The sequence below is a fragment of the Eublepharis macularius genome, chromosome 14 (genome assembly GCF_028583425.1).
Source record: "Eublepharis macularius isolate TG4126 chromosome 14, MPM_Emac_v1.0, whole genome shotgun sequence".
Lineage (NCBI taxonomy): Eukaryota > Metazoa > Chordata > Lepidosauria > Squamata > Eublepharidae > Eublepharis > Eublepharis macularius.
In genome coordinates this window covers 25102628-25116731 of record NC_072803.1, presented here as the reverse complement: position 1 = coordinate 25116731, position 14104 = coordinate 25102628, and the positions used below count along the sequence as shown (strand labels likewise).

The 14104-nt window shown below is 44.3% G+C and overlaps 1 protein-coding gene across 2 annotated transcripts in view; it reads right to left on the bottom strand.

The window, feature by feature from the left end:
- ADGRA2 (adhesion G protein-coupled receptor A2) overlaps positions 1-14104 on the bottom strand; it is a 115781-nt gene that overhangs the window by 72092 nt on the left and 29585 nt on the right. For both annotated transcript variants that reach the window (XM_054997199.1, XM_054997200.1), the window contains exon 2: positions 7902-7973. In XM_054997199.1, the coding sequence (XP_054853174.1) occupies positions 7902-7973 (72 nt within the window). The remainder of the gene's footprint in view (positions 1-7901; positions 7974-14104) is intronic.

The following is a 14104-nucleotide window of genomic DNA, read 5'->3' as shown; positions in this document are numbered from 1 at the left end:
CATGAGTCAATAAAAGCATGACTCTGAACATTTACAGAAGGCATTCTTCCCTTTGTCTACCCAGTAACCACAGCTGGACCTACACATTGGAGATTAATTTATTTAAAACATATATATCCCGCACTCGCACTCTCAAATCTGCTGGGTTCACGAGGTGGTTTCCATTGTAGCACATACAAGCACGCTTGGAAAATCACTCCCCAAAAATCTTCTTTTAAAAACCAAATGTTTTCGCCTGGTGTCTAAAACTAACAAAAGGAGGCACCAAGCAAACCTCTGCAAGGAAAGAACTGCACCCCAGAATTTGTCTCTCTTGCAGCTTTCCACCTTGCCGCAGCAAAGAACAACCTGCCCAGAAGATCTTAATTATCAAGGAGGAACATATGGGAAAAGGCAATTTTTTAAGTATTCTGGCCCCAGACTGTTTAGATTAGGAGGAATAACTTCAATAATTAGAATTGATGGAGATCAGGGCTCTGGCCCTTCAGCCTCCCAAATCCCTCAGACATGCGGGAATTCACTGGGCTTATATCACTGGAGGTAGGATTCAGGTTCAGGATTCCGTCCTGGACCCTCTGAAATAACTTCCCATCTCCCAGAACTCAGCATTTACACTGAGAAGAGATTCTGGTGTTTAAATGCTGGTACTCGCTGGCTGAAATCAACCCCTGCTTCTGGGAAGTCCCCGAGCCCCAGCGTGCCTCTCTCTCTGTCTCTCTCTTTAAAAAAACCAACTAACCACTGCAGGCTTTTCTCTCTGTAGCTCAAAAGGCGAAGACATAATCCCAGCTCTCGTCTTGTCCAATTACCCCCCAGAACAGCATAGCGCACTGCTGCTGGGAGAGTATGAGCCGCAATCCAGAGCAGAGGGCACTCGGGCGGGCACGGCTCCCTGTGACTGACAGCTCTGGTCTCCCAGCATAATTTGAACATTCCAGAGTTGACCGTGGGGTTAATACTGCCTTGTGCGCACTGGGATCAGGACTGGCTGTTTGTTCAGGGCTCATGGAACAATGAGACTTTAAAGAGATTTTCAGCACCCCGGGGTCCAAACCAATTAGACACAGTTTTCCAGTCAAAAGTGGGAGGAGGAAACCAGAAAGGAGAATAGAGGCTTAGAAGTCAAGTTCAAGGGTTGCCTAGCAAACATAAAGCTTGGGGGAGGGTGGCAAGCGGAAGTGGGAATTTCGGGGGGGGGAGAAAAGGTGCCTGGGAGCACAGATTTGCTAGACTTTCTCCTCAGAAACCCTGGGCAGACAGAGCACAAGAGGGAGAGACTCTAAAAATCAACCCCGCTGTTGCTTGCCCCTTGGGTGAGCAGTAATCCTTTGCCATTAATGAGAGCTTTGTGCCAGGATCAAGGGGTGGTGATGACCCCAAACTTCAAAAATAAAGAGGGGAAAGAGAATCAAACAAATAGGCATTAACAAAATAGCTTCCATTAGGCAATAAGGAAACAGCTAGGCCTTAGAGTCTTCACAATGCAAAAGAGAGCAATCAGAGGGCACGTTCACACCGCTCTAGTTCCAGGGAGCTGGGCTCCGTTTTGACCAACACAGATCAGGCAAGTTTAAGAAAAGGCCTTCTTCCTGGGCATGTCATACATAGGACACCAAAGTCCTTTAGTAAATGTTCTCTACTTGGAAAATATAATCACACTATTTAAGAACTCAGACCTCAATATTGTGTCAGTTGTCAATACAATTGCTTCCCGACCCCACGCACATGGGGCTGTGGACGGATGTCTGGGAATACAGCTGGACAATATCTACTGGCTGCATCTAGGCAGATGAGCCTGGAGTGTTTTCTCAATGTATGTGCCCCCAACCTCTATCCTTCTTCGGATATGGGGGAGTCCATGGTGGCCCTTGAGCCAAAGATTGCCTGACATCTGAACTTCTCAATTTCCTCCCCAATTTGTGTGTCCAGCTTGAAAAAGAAGGAATCTGCAGAGAAGCTTAAAGTACTTAGAATTTCAGTGGCTACCAGTTTGTCTCTGAGGACCATTCGGAATGTTAGGTTTATCTTCTGAAGCCCTAAATGGCTTGAGCCCAGCGTATCTGAAAGCCCTGTGTTCCAACAGTTGTTTGTGGGAGACCTGACTCTAAATGCCCTCATCTTTGGAAATGAAATACATAGCTACTAGGAACATGGGCCTTTTCAGATGAGGCACCTCATCCCATGCACTCTTTGGTTCATCTTCCTGGAGCCAAACTTTATGATTTCTAATACGCCAGACCTATTTCTCCAGAACTTTAGTGTAATTATGTTTTTCTGCTGAGTTTACTGCTTGTGTTGCCATTTGATTGCTGAGATTTGAATGACTTCTAAGCAACCTTCGGAATCAGCAGCTGAAAAGTAAGGTAGAAACATTTGGAATAAGAGCATAAGAAGAGCCTTCCTGGATCAGACCAATGGTCTATGTAGTCACACATCCTGTTTCACACAGTGGTCACCCAGTTACTCTGGAGGGCCATCAACAAGGAACAGATGCCAAGACCTTCCCTCGATGTCGGCACTGGCATTTAGAGATTTACTGCCTTAGTCAACATGGCTAGTAACCACTAGTAGACCTAGCCCTGAGAAAAATAAATCAACAATATACACTTAATGCAACCACCTGAAGACAAAACTCTTTAAATTCTGTCGAGTTCCTCCCTGCAGATGACTGCATTCGGATGCAATGATGTCCCTTGGTTTTTCATCTTTCAGAACAAGCCTTGGAAAGACTGGGGTTCATCCGCTCGCTCTCCCCACCCCAAGCATGAATGAAGACTTCCTGGTTCAAAACAAACCACAGCTTGTCATTACATCTCAACTATAGATGATGCCATGCATACCATATGTACCATACAAACAAGCTTAAGGTGTGAGATCCTGGTTTGTAGGCAAGAAACCAACCATAGTTCATCTGCAGCGTTTTACTTGGGCAGCTTAAGTCTTGGGTTAGTTTGCTGTCTGCAAGGACAGGAGGGGAAAGGAATACATGAGCTTGAGGATTCCTCCCAGATTCATTTGCACAATGACAAACTACGGTTTGATTTGCTTCAAACTAGGAAGTCAAACTCGGAAGTCATCCTGAGCCAAGAGCAAAGGAAAAAGGGGGATGGAGTGCATGGGCCCAACGGTTATCGAGGTTCATTCCCCTAATGACAAAGATGTCAAGATGTATCCTTATGTCTGAATGCACCCTTGTCTTGAGATTTTATCGTCAGGAGAAGACAAGTAAAACCAGCAAGAGTCTTCTCTAGTCTTTGCCTCGTGACTGCTCCATTTACCCTTCCTGGATTTGTTCTCTTTTAAAAGAAGAAAGAGGATGGGCAACTGATTTTCAATTTTAGCAAAAGCATCATCCCTTCTCTCCTCCACCTGACTTGCATGGACTGGAGAACATGCTGTTGTCTTTTAACGGGCAGCTTATTGGAATGCACTGAATTTCCAAGTGGTCCCTAGAATGGGGAAGGGGGAGCCATTTCAAAGGGCAGAGCTTTCCTGTTTGGCCAGCCAGGGACACACTCTCAACACTACTGCATAAGCAAGCGATCAATCTTGTCTGAGAGCATTCTAGCAACCATACAGAAATGCAGTGTATTCCTATAGTTATTCAGAAGGATACAAAATCTAGGAAATAACATTGACTCAGCACAATGGAGCAAAATATGGAAAGTGAATGTGAAAATAACTAAATCTGTTGCGTTTAAAGAGAACTTATACAAGATGTTTTACAGGTGGTATCTAACACCGGATAGATTGGCCAAAGTGTATAAAAATGTGTCAAATAAATGTTGGAAATGTGGGGAACATACAGGGACATTTTTTCATATGTGGTGATCCTGTAAGGAGGTGCATAAGTATTGGATAATGGTGCATGACTTGATACAAACTATGTTACACATTTCAATTGCTCTCAAACCAGAGAGTTTTTTGTTAAACTGTATGCTGGACATAAACAAAGAACAGATGCATTTTACTATTCATGTAGTAACTGCTGCTAGAATTCTATTTGCGTCCTACTGGAAGCAACAAGCAATACCTAAACAGGAGGAACTAATAGAGAAGATAATGGAAACTGCAGAAATGGGCAAATTAACTTCCATATTGAATGGACAAGCAGAAGAAGACTTTTTTACACCTTGGAATCCCTTTTACAAATGGATAAATAATAAATGTACAGAATAGAATCCAACAAGATGGCAATAATGTATGAAATATCAGACTTACAGTTACAATTGTATTGAGATTAATTAGAAAACTTGGAGAACTATAATGTTGATATAAGCAAGCCTACTGAGATTGTACTGAAAACTTTCTTGCTCCTTTTATCTTATATCTATCTTTTCTTTTCTATTTGGAAAAATAATAAAAAACATAATAAAATGTTATTCAGAAGGAACCAATGGATTCCAAGGGCCAGTCAGTTTATAGCACATCCCTTGAATGGTGTGATTAACTGAAGGGGGACTTGTGGGATATGACTGGGGCACATCTTCAGCAGTTGTTGGGAGAAAGCTTTGGTGCGAGAAAGTGTGTGATAGATATGCCTGTGTCTTGGGTATGGTCAACATAACCACATCCCAAAACATTTAAATGTGCTCAGTGGATTCCATATCTTATTTTTAAAAAATGTTTGCACACCACTGGTTGGATCTCCCTAAAGGGCATCAAAGGGCTCTGCTCTGCATCAAAACCCCACCCCAATCCGCAGAAGTTGTACATCCCAGCCTCATTCAATGCATCATCTCACACTTGCTGGTGGAATGCGAGAGGTTTGCCTAAGCGCGGCATCTTGGAACAAACCCTCTTCAGTGTGTCAGCCCCTTTCTCCCTGACGTACATACCTACCGATCAGATCCATAAATCTCCCCTTATGAAAGCCCTGAGCTACAGAGATGCCTTTCATTAAGAGATAAGAAAGTTGACTTTGTTTGAGAGGGACAATGTTGCTTTTCACACCAGGCCCCACAGATCGGCCTTCCCAGAATGCTCTTTTGCTCTCACCAGTTTCCCTGCCAGGAGGACAGCGCCGCTCTCGCCTTTCAAGGCCCAGGCATTGACTGCCCCGCCCGTGTGGTTCTTGATTAATGCTACACATCAGAAGGCCCATTCAGATCATTAATATGGTACAGTAAATGCTTGGGGTAGGAGCAGGATTGTGGCAACAGGTCTTGCCCCAACCTCGCGCATTCATGGGAAGGCTGGAATGGAACAAACCCATAGAAAGCCTTACGCACTCAGCTGTATGTGCATGGACAATAACTCTGACCTTCAGCTAACTGCATTGGAGCTGGGAAAGGTAAAGTGCATGCAATCCAGACACTGAAAGAACATCTGGAATAGGCTTCACTTCATGTCATAATCAACCAAGCAATGTAGGGAAAAAACCAGCATGAATGTGGCCATCTAAATAGTTACTTTTATTTCACAGGTTCTTCACCTACTTACAGGGCAATCCTAAGTGGGTTTACACCCTCCAAAGTCCATTGAAGTCCATGGATGTGAAACTCTGCTTAGAACCCACTGGGGTCCAACAAGCAATGATTAAAGTCATTATTAACAGTCATTGCAAACTCTAATCATTTACTGAGTTCAGAAAGTTTAATACACTTTAAGAAATGACTGTTTGTTTGTTTGTTTGTTTGTTTGTTTGTTTGTTTGCTTGCTTGCTTGCTTGCTTGCTTGCTTGCTTGCTTGCTTGCTTGCTTGCCATTTTCCTACCCTGCAGGAACTCAAGGCAGCTTACAACATAAATAAAATAAAATTAATTTTTAAAAAGTCATAAAAGGAGTAAGACAACATTTAAAAAGATAGTTTATGACTGCCAATGAACATAAAACCAAAGTTAATTAAAATGCAAACCTAAACAAAACCAGCTTCAGCAGCTTCCTGAAGATTGGCAGAGAGGGAGCAAGACGCACCTCCCTGGGGGTGCTGTTCCATAGTCATGGGATTGCCACCGAAAAGGCACTCTCTTGTGTACACACCAGGTGAGCTTCTTTAGCTGATAGGACAGTCAGGAGTGCCTCTCCCTGTGATCTTAGTTCCTGGGCAGGAACATACGAGAGAAGGTGGTCTTCAGACACCCTGATCCCAAGCCACGTAGGGCATTAAAGGCCAAAACCAACACCTTGAATTGTGCTCAGGTGCAGATTGGTAGTCAATGTAATTGCTGTAATATCAGGTCACATGATCTCAACAGCTGGCCTCAACCAGCCGTCTAGCTGCAGTTTCCAAAGGCATTTCATGAGTAGTTCCAAGCAGAGTGCATTGAAATAGTCCAATCTAGATGTAACTATAGCATGGATCACTGGCCCAGGAATGGGCACAACTGATCTACCGATTGAAAGCACTCCAAGCCACCATGGCCACCTGGTTTTTTTAAGGTGACTGCTGTGTTGAGATGCACTCCCAAGCTGTGAACATGGCATTTCAAGGGAAGACTAGCCCCATCCAAAACAGAAGAGATCTCAAATTCCTGGTCTGCCTTTCTGCTAACCCAGAGAACTGTCTTGTTAGGTTTCAGGTTCAGCTCATTCATCCTCATCCAGCCTATTACCAACTCCAAGTTATGCGTCAGGCACGTATAGTTATTTCAACTAACTTTCTCCTCTGCTTTCAGACAGCCACTGCAAATCCATCTGCTCGGACTGTCACAAACACATCATGGTTAGAAAGTAAACGTATAACTTTAGACTTATCATCAGAATTGGCCAAGATCAGATTCAGAATACTGCTGCAAGGATCAGTTCTGTGGACCAGTCTCTCTTGCATGACAAAAAGAACTGTGATGTGTCTTAGTGAGTGCAGAGTTCTCCTTAATGGGCCTTACGTGGTAGAAGATGGAGATGGTACTGGGTAACCTCTCTTCTCCTACATGCAAGGAAGGGGAAGATATGTGCTTGTGTGAAAAGAACACACAGCTTAGATTCTGCTAGAGATGGAGAGAGGGATGCAGAGATCCACGGCTTTGGGTTCACTGAAGCACCTTGAGGCTGCAGGACCTTTCCCTCTGGGATCCGATGTGGGGTAGTGATGTTGCTGCCTTGTAGGTGTGCTTTTCTGTCTCCACTTGTGTTGTGCCAGCTCATGTATACACCCCCGCCCCCCAATTCAACAATCCCTCCCATAAGTCTCCAAAGGGAACCCACCTAGGTAAAGTAATACTCATGGATCTTCTCGTTAGAAATGGGCTATACATAACAATACATTTTCCCTTCGGTTCAGAATATGCAAAACAATATAATACACAACAGTGCATCTCTTTTGCCACAAGTGCACAGAAAGGTGCTGTCATAACCGTATTTTAGGACATCATCCTGCAAATATCAAGAGGGCGTAGCTTGAAATCACAGCACCAAAAATGCCTCATTCAAAGCACTCACTGTCAACTCTTACAAATAATTATCAGATCTGATAAAGGCATAACACTTGCTCAGGCCAAAAGCCGGCTATGGGATCTTGAATTCCTTTCCCACAAACCCATCACTTTCCTGCAAGTTTCTAGACCACATGGTGGCAAAGAGCAGCTTTAGGCGACAGGATCTGCCAAAGTATAATCCACTGAAGGCAGCACCATTGCAGAATACAAGTCCACACACAGTCTTGCATTCCATTATCCAGATTTACAACCTCCCCTTGGTCCCTTGCTAATATAAAGCCAATCAACTCTTCATCCATATACACACATTTAAAACCACAGTCGCAACCCTTTCATTTGCTTCACCAAGAATCCAGAAATGTAAGCATTTCCCTTTTCTCTGGTTCTTACAGTGGAAATTAAATCCCTTTACCCGCTCCCCCCCCCCATTTCTGTTTTGCTTTGGCTGCATTTTGCTAATTCCCCAGGCCCTTCATTAGGATTCCCAGAACTGCCCAGAACCAACAATGGCACGATTGGCACTTACAGCTTCTCGAGAGCACGCAGTCCGAAGAAAGAGCCATTCTTCAGGGTTGCTATCTTGTTGTTGCTCAAAAGCCTAGAGGGAGAGATGGGCGGGGGGAGAGAGAGAGAGTTATTCAACCCACTTTAATGGAGCAATCAGGACTTAAATGACCTGCTAGGGCCAGGTGTGTGGTCTACAGCACTGGATTCATTAGCCACATCCAGGCTGGGAAAGAGGCTGAGCAGAGAATGATATAAAGATGGAATAATGGGTGTACGGAATCATAACAAATACGAAGATGCCTCCTCCATCCCTGGCCCAAGCAGCATCATTTATATAGCCCAACCTGTAAAGTGTTTTCCAACTCTGAACATCTTTTTTCCTGTATCAGGGGAGTAGCGATAGCTCAGTGGCATAGCTCCAGCTGTGAATGCAGGAAATTCCTGGTTCAATCCTCGGCATCACCCATTAAAATGATCTTAAATAGTGAGGCTGGAAAAGACCCCTGGCCAATATCTCAGACTGCAGCTGCCAGTCACAGGACTCAATATTAGGTTCAATGGGCCACTGGCTTGATAATGCAGGTTCAACACAGACACATGGCTGGCTCATGGCAGATATTTCTATGGCAGATGTAAGAAGTCAAGATTCAAGCTAACCGGTATATCCAATGAAGTTCACTCCCATAACGTATTCATTCCGAAGAGGCAACGGAACCAATTACGTTAGTCTGTTGCTGCAAAAATAGGTAAAGGTAGTCCTCCTGTGCAAGCACCGAGTCATTACTGACCCATGAGGGGACATCGCATCATGATGTTTTCTTGTCAGACTTTTTGTTATGAGGTGGTTTGCCATTGCCTTCCCCAGCCATCTACCCTTTTCCCCCAGGAAACTGGGTACTCATTTTACCGACCTCAGAAGGATGGAAGGCTGAGCCAGCCTTGAGCCGGCTACCTGAACTCGCCTTCCGTCAGGACTGAACTCAGGTCGTGAGCAGAGCATGGGCTGCAGTACTGCAGCTTACCACTCTGCGCCACGGGGCTCTTCACTGCAAAAATAAACAGGAGTTTTTGGCTTCTTAAAAGCTAACAAATTTGTTCTCAAATACTAGTTCCTGTGGACTATAATCCACTGTCAGATGTATGAGAACAGTCCTAGATTGGTTGGAAAACTTTGTAGATTTCACTATATAAGTATACAGGCATACATGAAATATACATAGGTGAAAAACTGTAAACAGAGGATCCCCTGCTCTAGTCTAAGATAACATACATAAGAATAAAAATGTGCTAGTATATCAAGTGACACAAGATGAGTATTTTTACTGCCTATCCATGGATTCCAACCATCGCTTTCACCCAAATTCCTGCTGTACCCAACACCACCACCATCTCTGCAGAATGTTTAAAGCGGTTTTTGTTTTTTAAGCTTTTATCATTCATCATTAAAAGCATCGTGCAAACTTGCAAAAGCAGCACAAAATGGAAACAGAATGACACAGTAAACATTGCTCTTGAAGAACATACAATTATGTAGAGAAAACCAGTTGCCACAACACATAAACTGGTTCTGTAGATTTTTGCACATATTTCCATGGCATCAGATCCTTCCAACTGTCATTGCGGGTAATTATTCATATGTCACAGCTCTGAAAACGGATACACATTTGTGTTCACACCAAAAGATGCATCCAGCTTGCCCAACATGCCTTGGATGATCACTGCAACATAGACAAGGAACATGGATCCAGATGTGCACCACCATCCACATTCCACGCAGAAGGCTGCCTCTGTGCATGGATCTCACTTGTTGGTGAGGGCACTTATGTATTTATGTATAAGAGGGAGATCTGCAAACATAGGCAGCATCATTTCACTCCTGTAATCCCTTCATCACACTAATTCCTCTTTCCCTCTCTCTGGCAGCCCCTATAGCCTCTCCCCTTTCTTTGCTTCCTTTTCTCTCTCTCACTCACCTGATAACTTCTCTTTGTCTAACTCCCCCCCCCATTCTTCACCTTTCCCTTTTTTCCTCTCCCTGGCAGCTTTCCCCTTTTATCATCTCTTACCCACTTAACTACTCTGTTCTCTCCCCCTTCAGTTTCTCTTTTTCTCCTCTTCCCTGTTTCCTTCCCTCCTTTCTATCTTTTACTTTCTTCAGCCCCCCCCCCCACCCCGACTGACAGCAAATAAAGACTTGGAGGGCAACATGATGTTTGCGCAACACCCTCAAAATGGCCACCGAGATCTCAGAACATGATCTTGTGAGATCTCATTGGGCGTTCATCTCTTTAAAAGTGAGAGAAATTGCTTCTAACATTGGGAAGAGGTTAACCTTCCCAATATTTTAGATTTTTCTGCATACTTGGGGTTTCCCTTAAGTTTGTGCAAAAATCCTTCTTGTCTATCCTGGGCCTCGCTGTGTGGATTTTTTGATCCACACTTTAGGGCCAGGATCGGAATTAGTTATAATGATTATATTGATGCCCTGCTTTTTGACAACTGTTTCCCTGAGGGGCTCTCATCAATCAAAAGTCAGAGCTCTCAGTTTACAAACTGAAAACTCAAGACACGTAAGGAAAGGGGAATTGTCAGGAGGGCAATCATTCGACTGAATTCACATCTGATTCGGTCAGGAGGACAATTCCTCATGGTGCTCTTGCTTGGACCAAAGAGGTGCTAAGACTCTGCAGTCCAGGGACAAAAACCACTTTCCTTCCCCTCCTGTTGCAGCTTTCAGATGGTTTCTGCTTTGCTATTTAGTAGAACTCTCAAATAATTACATTGGACTTGCCTTCCCTTTGTTTGATTAACAAATACAGCCAAATCTAGACAGAAAAATACTGAGGATAGGGGAGCTAAGCCAGTTAACACCTGCAGTGGATGGGCAGTCACAGATTTTGTTAAGATAGTTACAGTTGTAGCGAGAGAAAAATCACAAGTCTCTGTCTGAGAGGTTTTCTTTGCCCTGCAGATATGCAGTTCCAGTGTCCCCAGCCACGTCCGCAGCTCCAGGGCTGAGGGTCTTTCAAGCATCTTTATCCCAAAGTAAACAGTTTTAGTTGACCACAAAAGGGGCCTTCTGTTCAGCTTAGCCCAATGAGCAGAAAGCCAGCCATGCTGAAAAGAGGGAGAGGAAGAATGAATCCCCACCCATGCTGCTAGCGGCTCCATAAAGATTTTTAAACGAGCAATTAGCACTCGTAGACAAAGCCTTCTACCAGGAGGGCTACCAAGTAGCCCCAAAGCTTTCAATGGCTTGTAGTCAGAAGCCACTCGAGACTTCTGCCTTTCAAACAAGAGGGCTCAACGAGCCTTTTAGCACCCACTGCAGCAATGCAACAGGCCTGCTAGGCTGCTGGGTTGCTCTGGAGTGAGATCAAAATGCCTTGGGCTGTATTGAAGGAACAAGGGTAGCTCCCATCAACTCACAGCATGGCCAGAACTGAAATGAGATGAGGGCTCCCTCATAGTTGTAAAAAGCATAACACATCAAGGCTGCATTCCTGCTTCTTTGGATATTGTGTTACTGATGAGTTATAGCAATGAATTGGAACTGGATTTCCTATAGCGTTGCCAGACATATGCCTGGAACACCTGGGGTATTCATTTGGGGACAGGGCATGGGGAGAGGGAGGTCACCTAGAACCTAGAAATGATGTCACCAACCTTCTAGGGGTTTGCCTGATCTCTATGATAAAAACCAGAGAGATTGGGAAGATTCCTATACCACTGATGTTGACGCATCATTGATGTTCTTCCCCCCCAATCTCCCCCCCACCATCAGCAGAGACAGGAGATCATCACTTATTACAATGCAACAACAGTGCAATACTCAGTCATGTGTGGATGTATCGCTATGTTGGTTTATGCATCACCTTCTTCAGGTGCACGCAACCTCCAGTGATACAAATTTAATTTCTTGCTTATCTATTTAGAAAATTTATATACCAAACAGAGCCGGTACCCAAGGCAGGTAGCAACAGAAACAATACAGAAATAATGACCTATTGCAATGATTAAAATTCAAGCTTGTGTTTCTGTCTGTTTTGTTTGTTGTTTGTGACTTGTAATGGCCTATGGCTGAATACAATAAACTTTTCTACTTCTACCTACAATAATTAAAACACATCACTAACAGTGCAATCCTAAGAAGAGTTACTCCAGCCTAAGCCCATTGAAAGCAGTGGGCTTCAAACTAGAGTAACTCTGCTTAGGATTGCACTGCAAAACAGGTCATTAAAATGGATTTTAAACAAGGTGAGTGAGAAGCTGCTGAAGCCACCCCATAAACTCTTTTAAATAGTTCTGACTTGTGACCGGCAAAATCATAATGATTGTGACTAATCTGTGGCTGCAAACGCATAGGCTAGACATAGGTTGCAGGTTTTCATGACATGAGTCCTTGGGCACCTAGTCCCTGGCACCAAAATCCCTGAGACCTCCAGTTAACTATCTCAGGCAGCCGAAGGATTCTTCTCTGCCTGAGACCAAATAAAACTGCTGACACTTGTCGAAGACGACACAGACCGGCAGATGATTGTTCTGACTCACTATAAAGAACACGCGATATGCACATACTCAAACACATATGCACATACTCACTTAATATTTTAGCTGTCAAGTAGAATTGTACTGGAGCAAGCAACCCCCGAAGTCCTAATAGTGCGTGGCGTGAAAATAGGGTGTAACAAGTACACAATCAAGGCCAAGTTCCCACCTGCGGAGCACTGCACAGTATGGAACCAAAAAGTGCTTTCTTCAACTTTGATCATCAAATGACATTATTTTGCCGACCGAGCCTGCAGTGACCAAAATAAGCCAGATCAGCAAACTGGGCAATTTACTCCAGTAAATCAGAGCCACTCCGTACAGTAAACCAGATGTAAGTAGGTACATCTCTCTTTCTTCCCTCCCCCCTCCCCCACACACATACTCCACAAGGTAAATAACAATTTGGGGTGGGAGGAGCCAAGCGTGATTGAGAGATAAATAAGGATTGGGAAAGGGTGATGGGATGATAGGGCGAAGATGTTTTGTCTACAGAATTTAGAGCAATCCCATCCCAGACGCATTGTTTCTCATAGCTCCTTGGGAGGGGACAGCCAGTTCACGTCTCACTCACACTCTAGCAACAAGAGGCCCGTTTCAGGAGGAAGTGAACCAATTAGCGGTTTAGGGAAAGCTTTGCAGGCACCACTTAGTGAGGGCCCGGGTCAGTCTGCTGTGAGAAACAGCGGCCAATGGACTGACTCTGGAGTGAGAAAAGCCAGGACCCATACTGCAGAAAGTTCAAGTTCCCTTGGTATACTGGGGGAGGAGAAACTGCTTTCTCCCTCTACAGGTGCTAGGGTTGCCAACTCCAAATTGAGAAATCCTTGGAGATTTAGGGATACAGCCTGGGAATGAACCTCAGCAGGCTGTAATGTCATCCAAGTCCAGCCTCTAAAACAGCCAATTTCTCCAGGGAAACAGATCTGTGTAGTCTGGAGATTAGTTGTAATTCTGGGGAATCGCCAGGCTCCACCTGGAGGTTGGCAACTCTGCCAGGAGCATAGCTAACTAAAAGTGATGGGTAAGCAGAGACCCTATCTTGTGTCGCTTGTTCTAACTATAGAGGCACCAGCCAGTTTGCTGTTAGGTATCACAATGATTCCAAATTGCATGATTTCTAGGTACTGGTAGGAAACATGCTTTTTGAAGTTAAGCCCCCTCTTCTCTCTCTCTCTCTCTCTCTCTCTCTCACACACACACACACACACACACACACACAGGGTTTACGTAGCCCAGTTGCTCTTATCTCTTAGCCTTCTGGCAAAAGGACTGCCCAGTTTGGAGGAAGACCCCTCTTCCAAGTCGCTTGCGCTGCTGCATCAGCTCCTTGATGCATGCGATTTGAAAGTCAAGCAATAGGCAAAGTGGAGCTCTGTTGCCTAAGTAGATGGATTCTTTGGAATTCTTTTTTTTTTCTCTTTCTACTTCATGCAGTCTGCAGGCCTGGCTTGCCAAGAGGAGATGGTGAGATGCACCGGGGTGTGCTTGTTATCCCAAGCAACCGTCACTTGTTCAGCATAGGGGGTGGGCAGAGTTGTTATATTCTAGTTCCAGGCAGGGGCATCTTTACATATTATGCAAATCAATTGCCAACTATACAAATCAAGCATGTTGCAATGTCTACCAAGTCCTTGTCACAGAAGGAAGGAGAAATTTGTTACTCTTACGAAA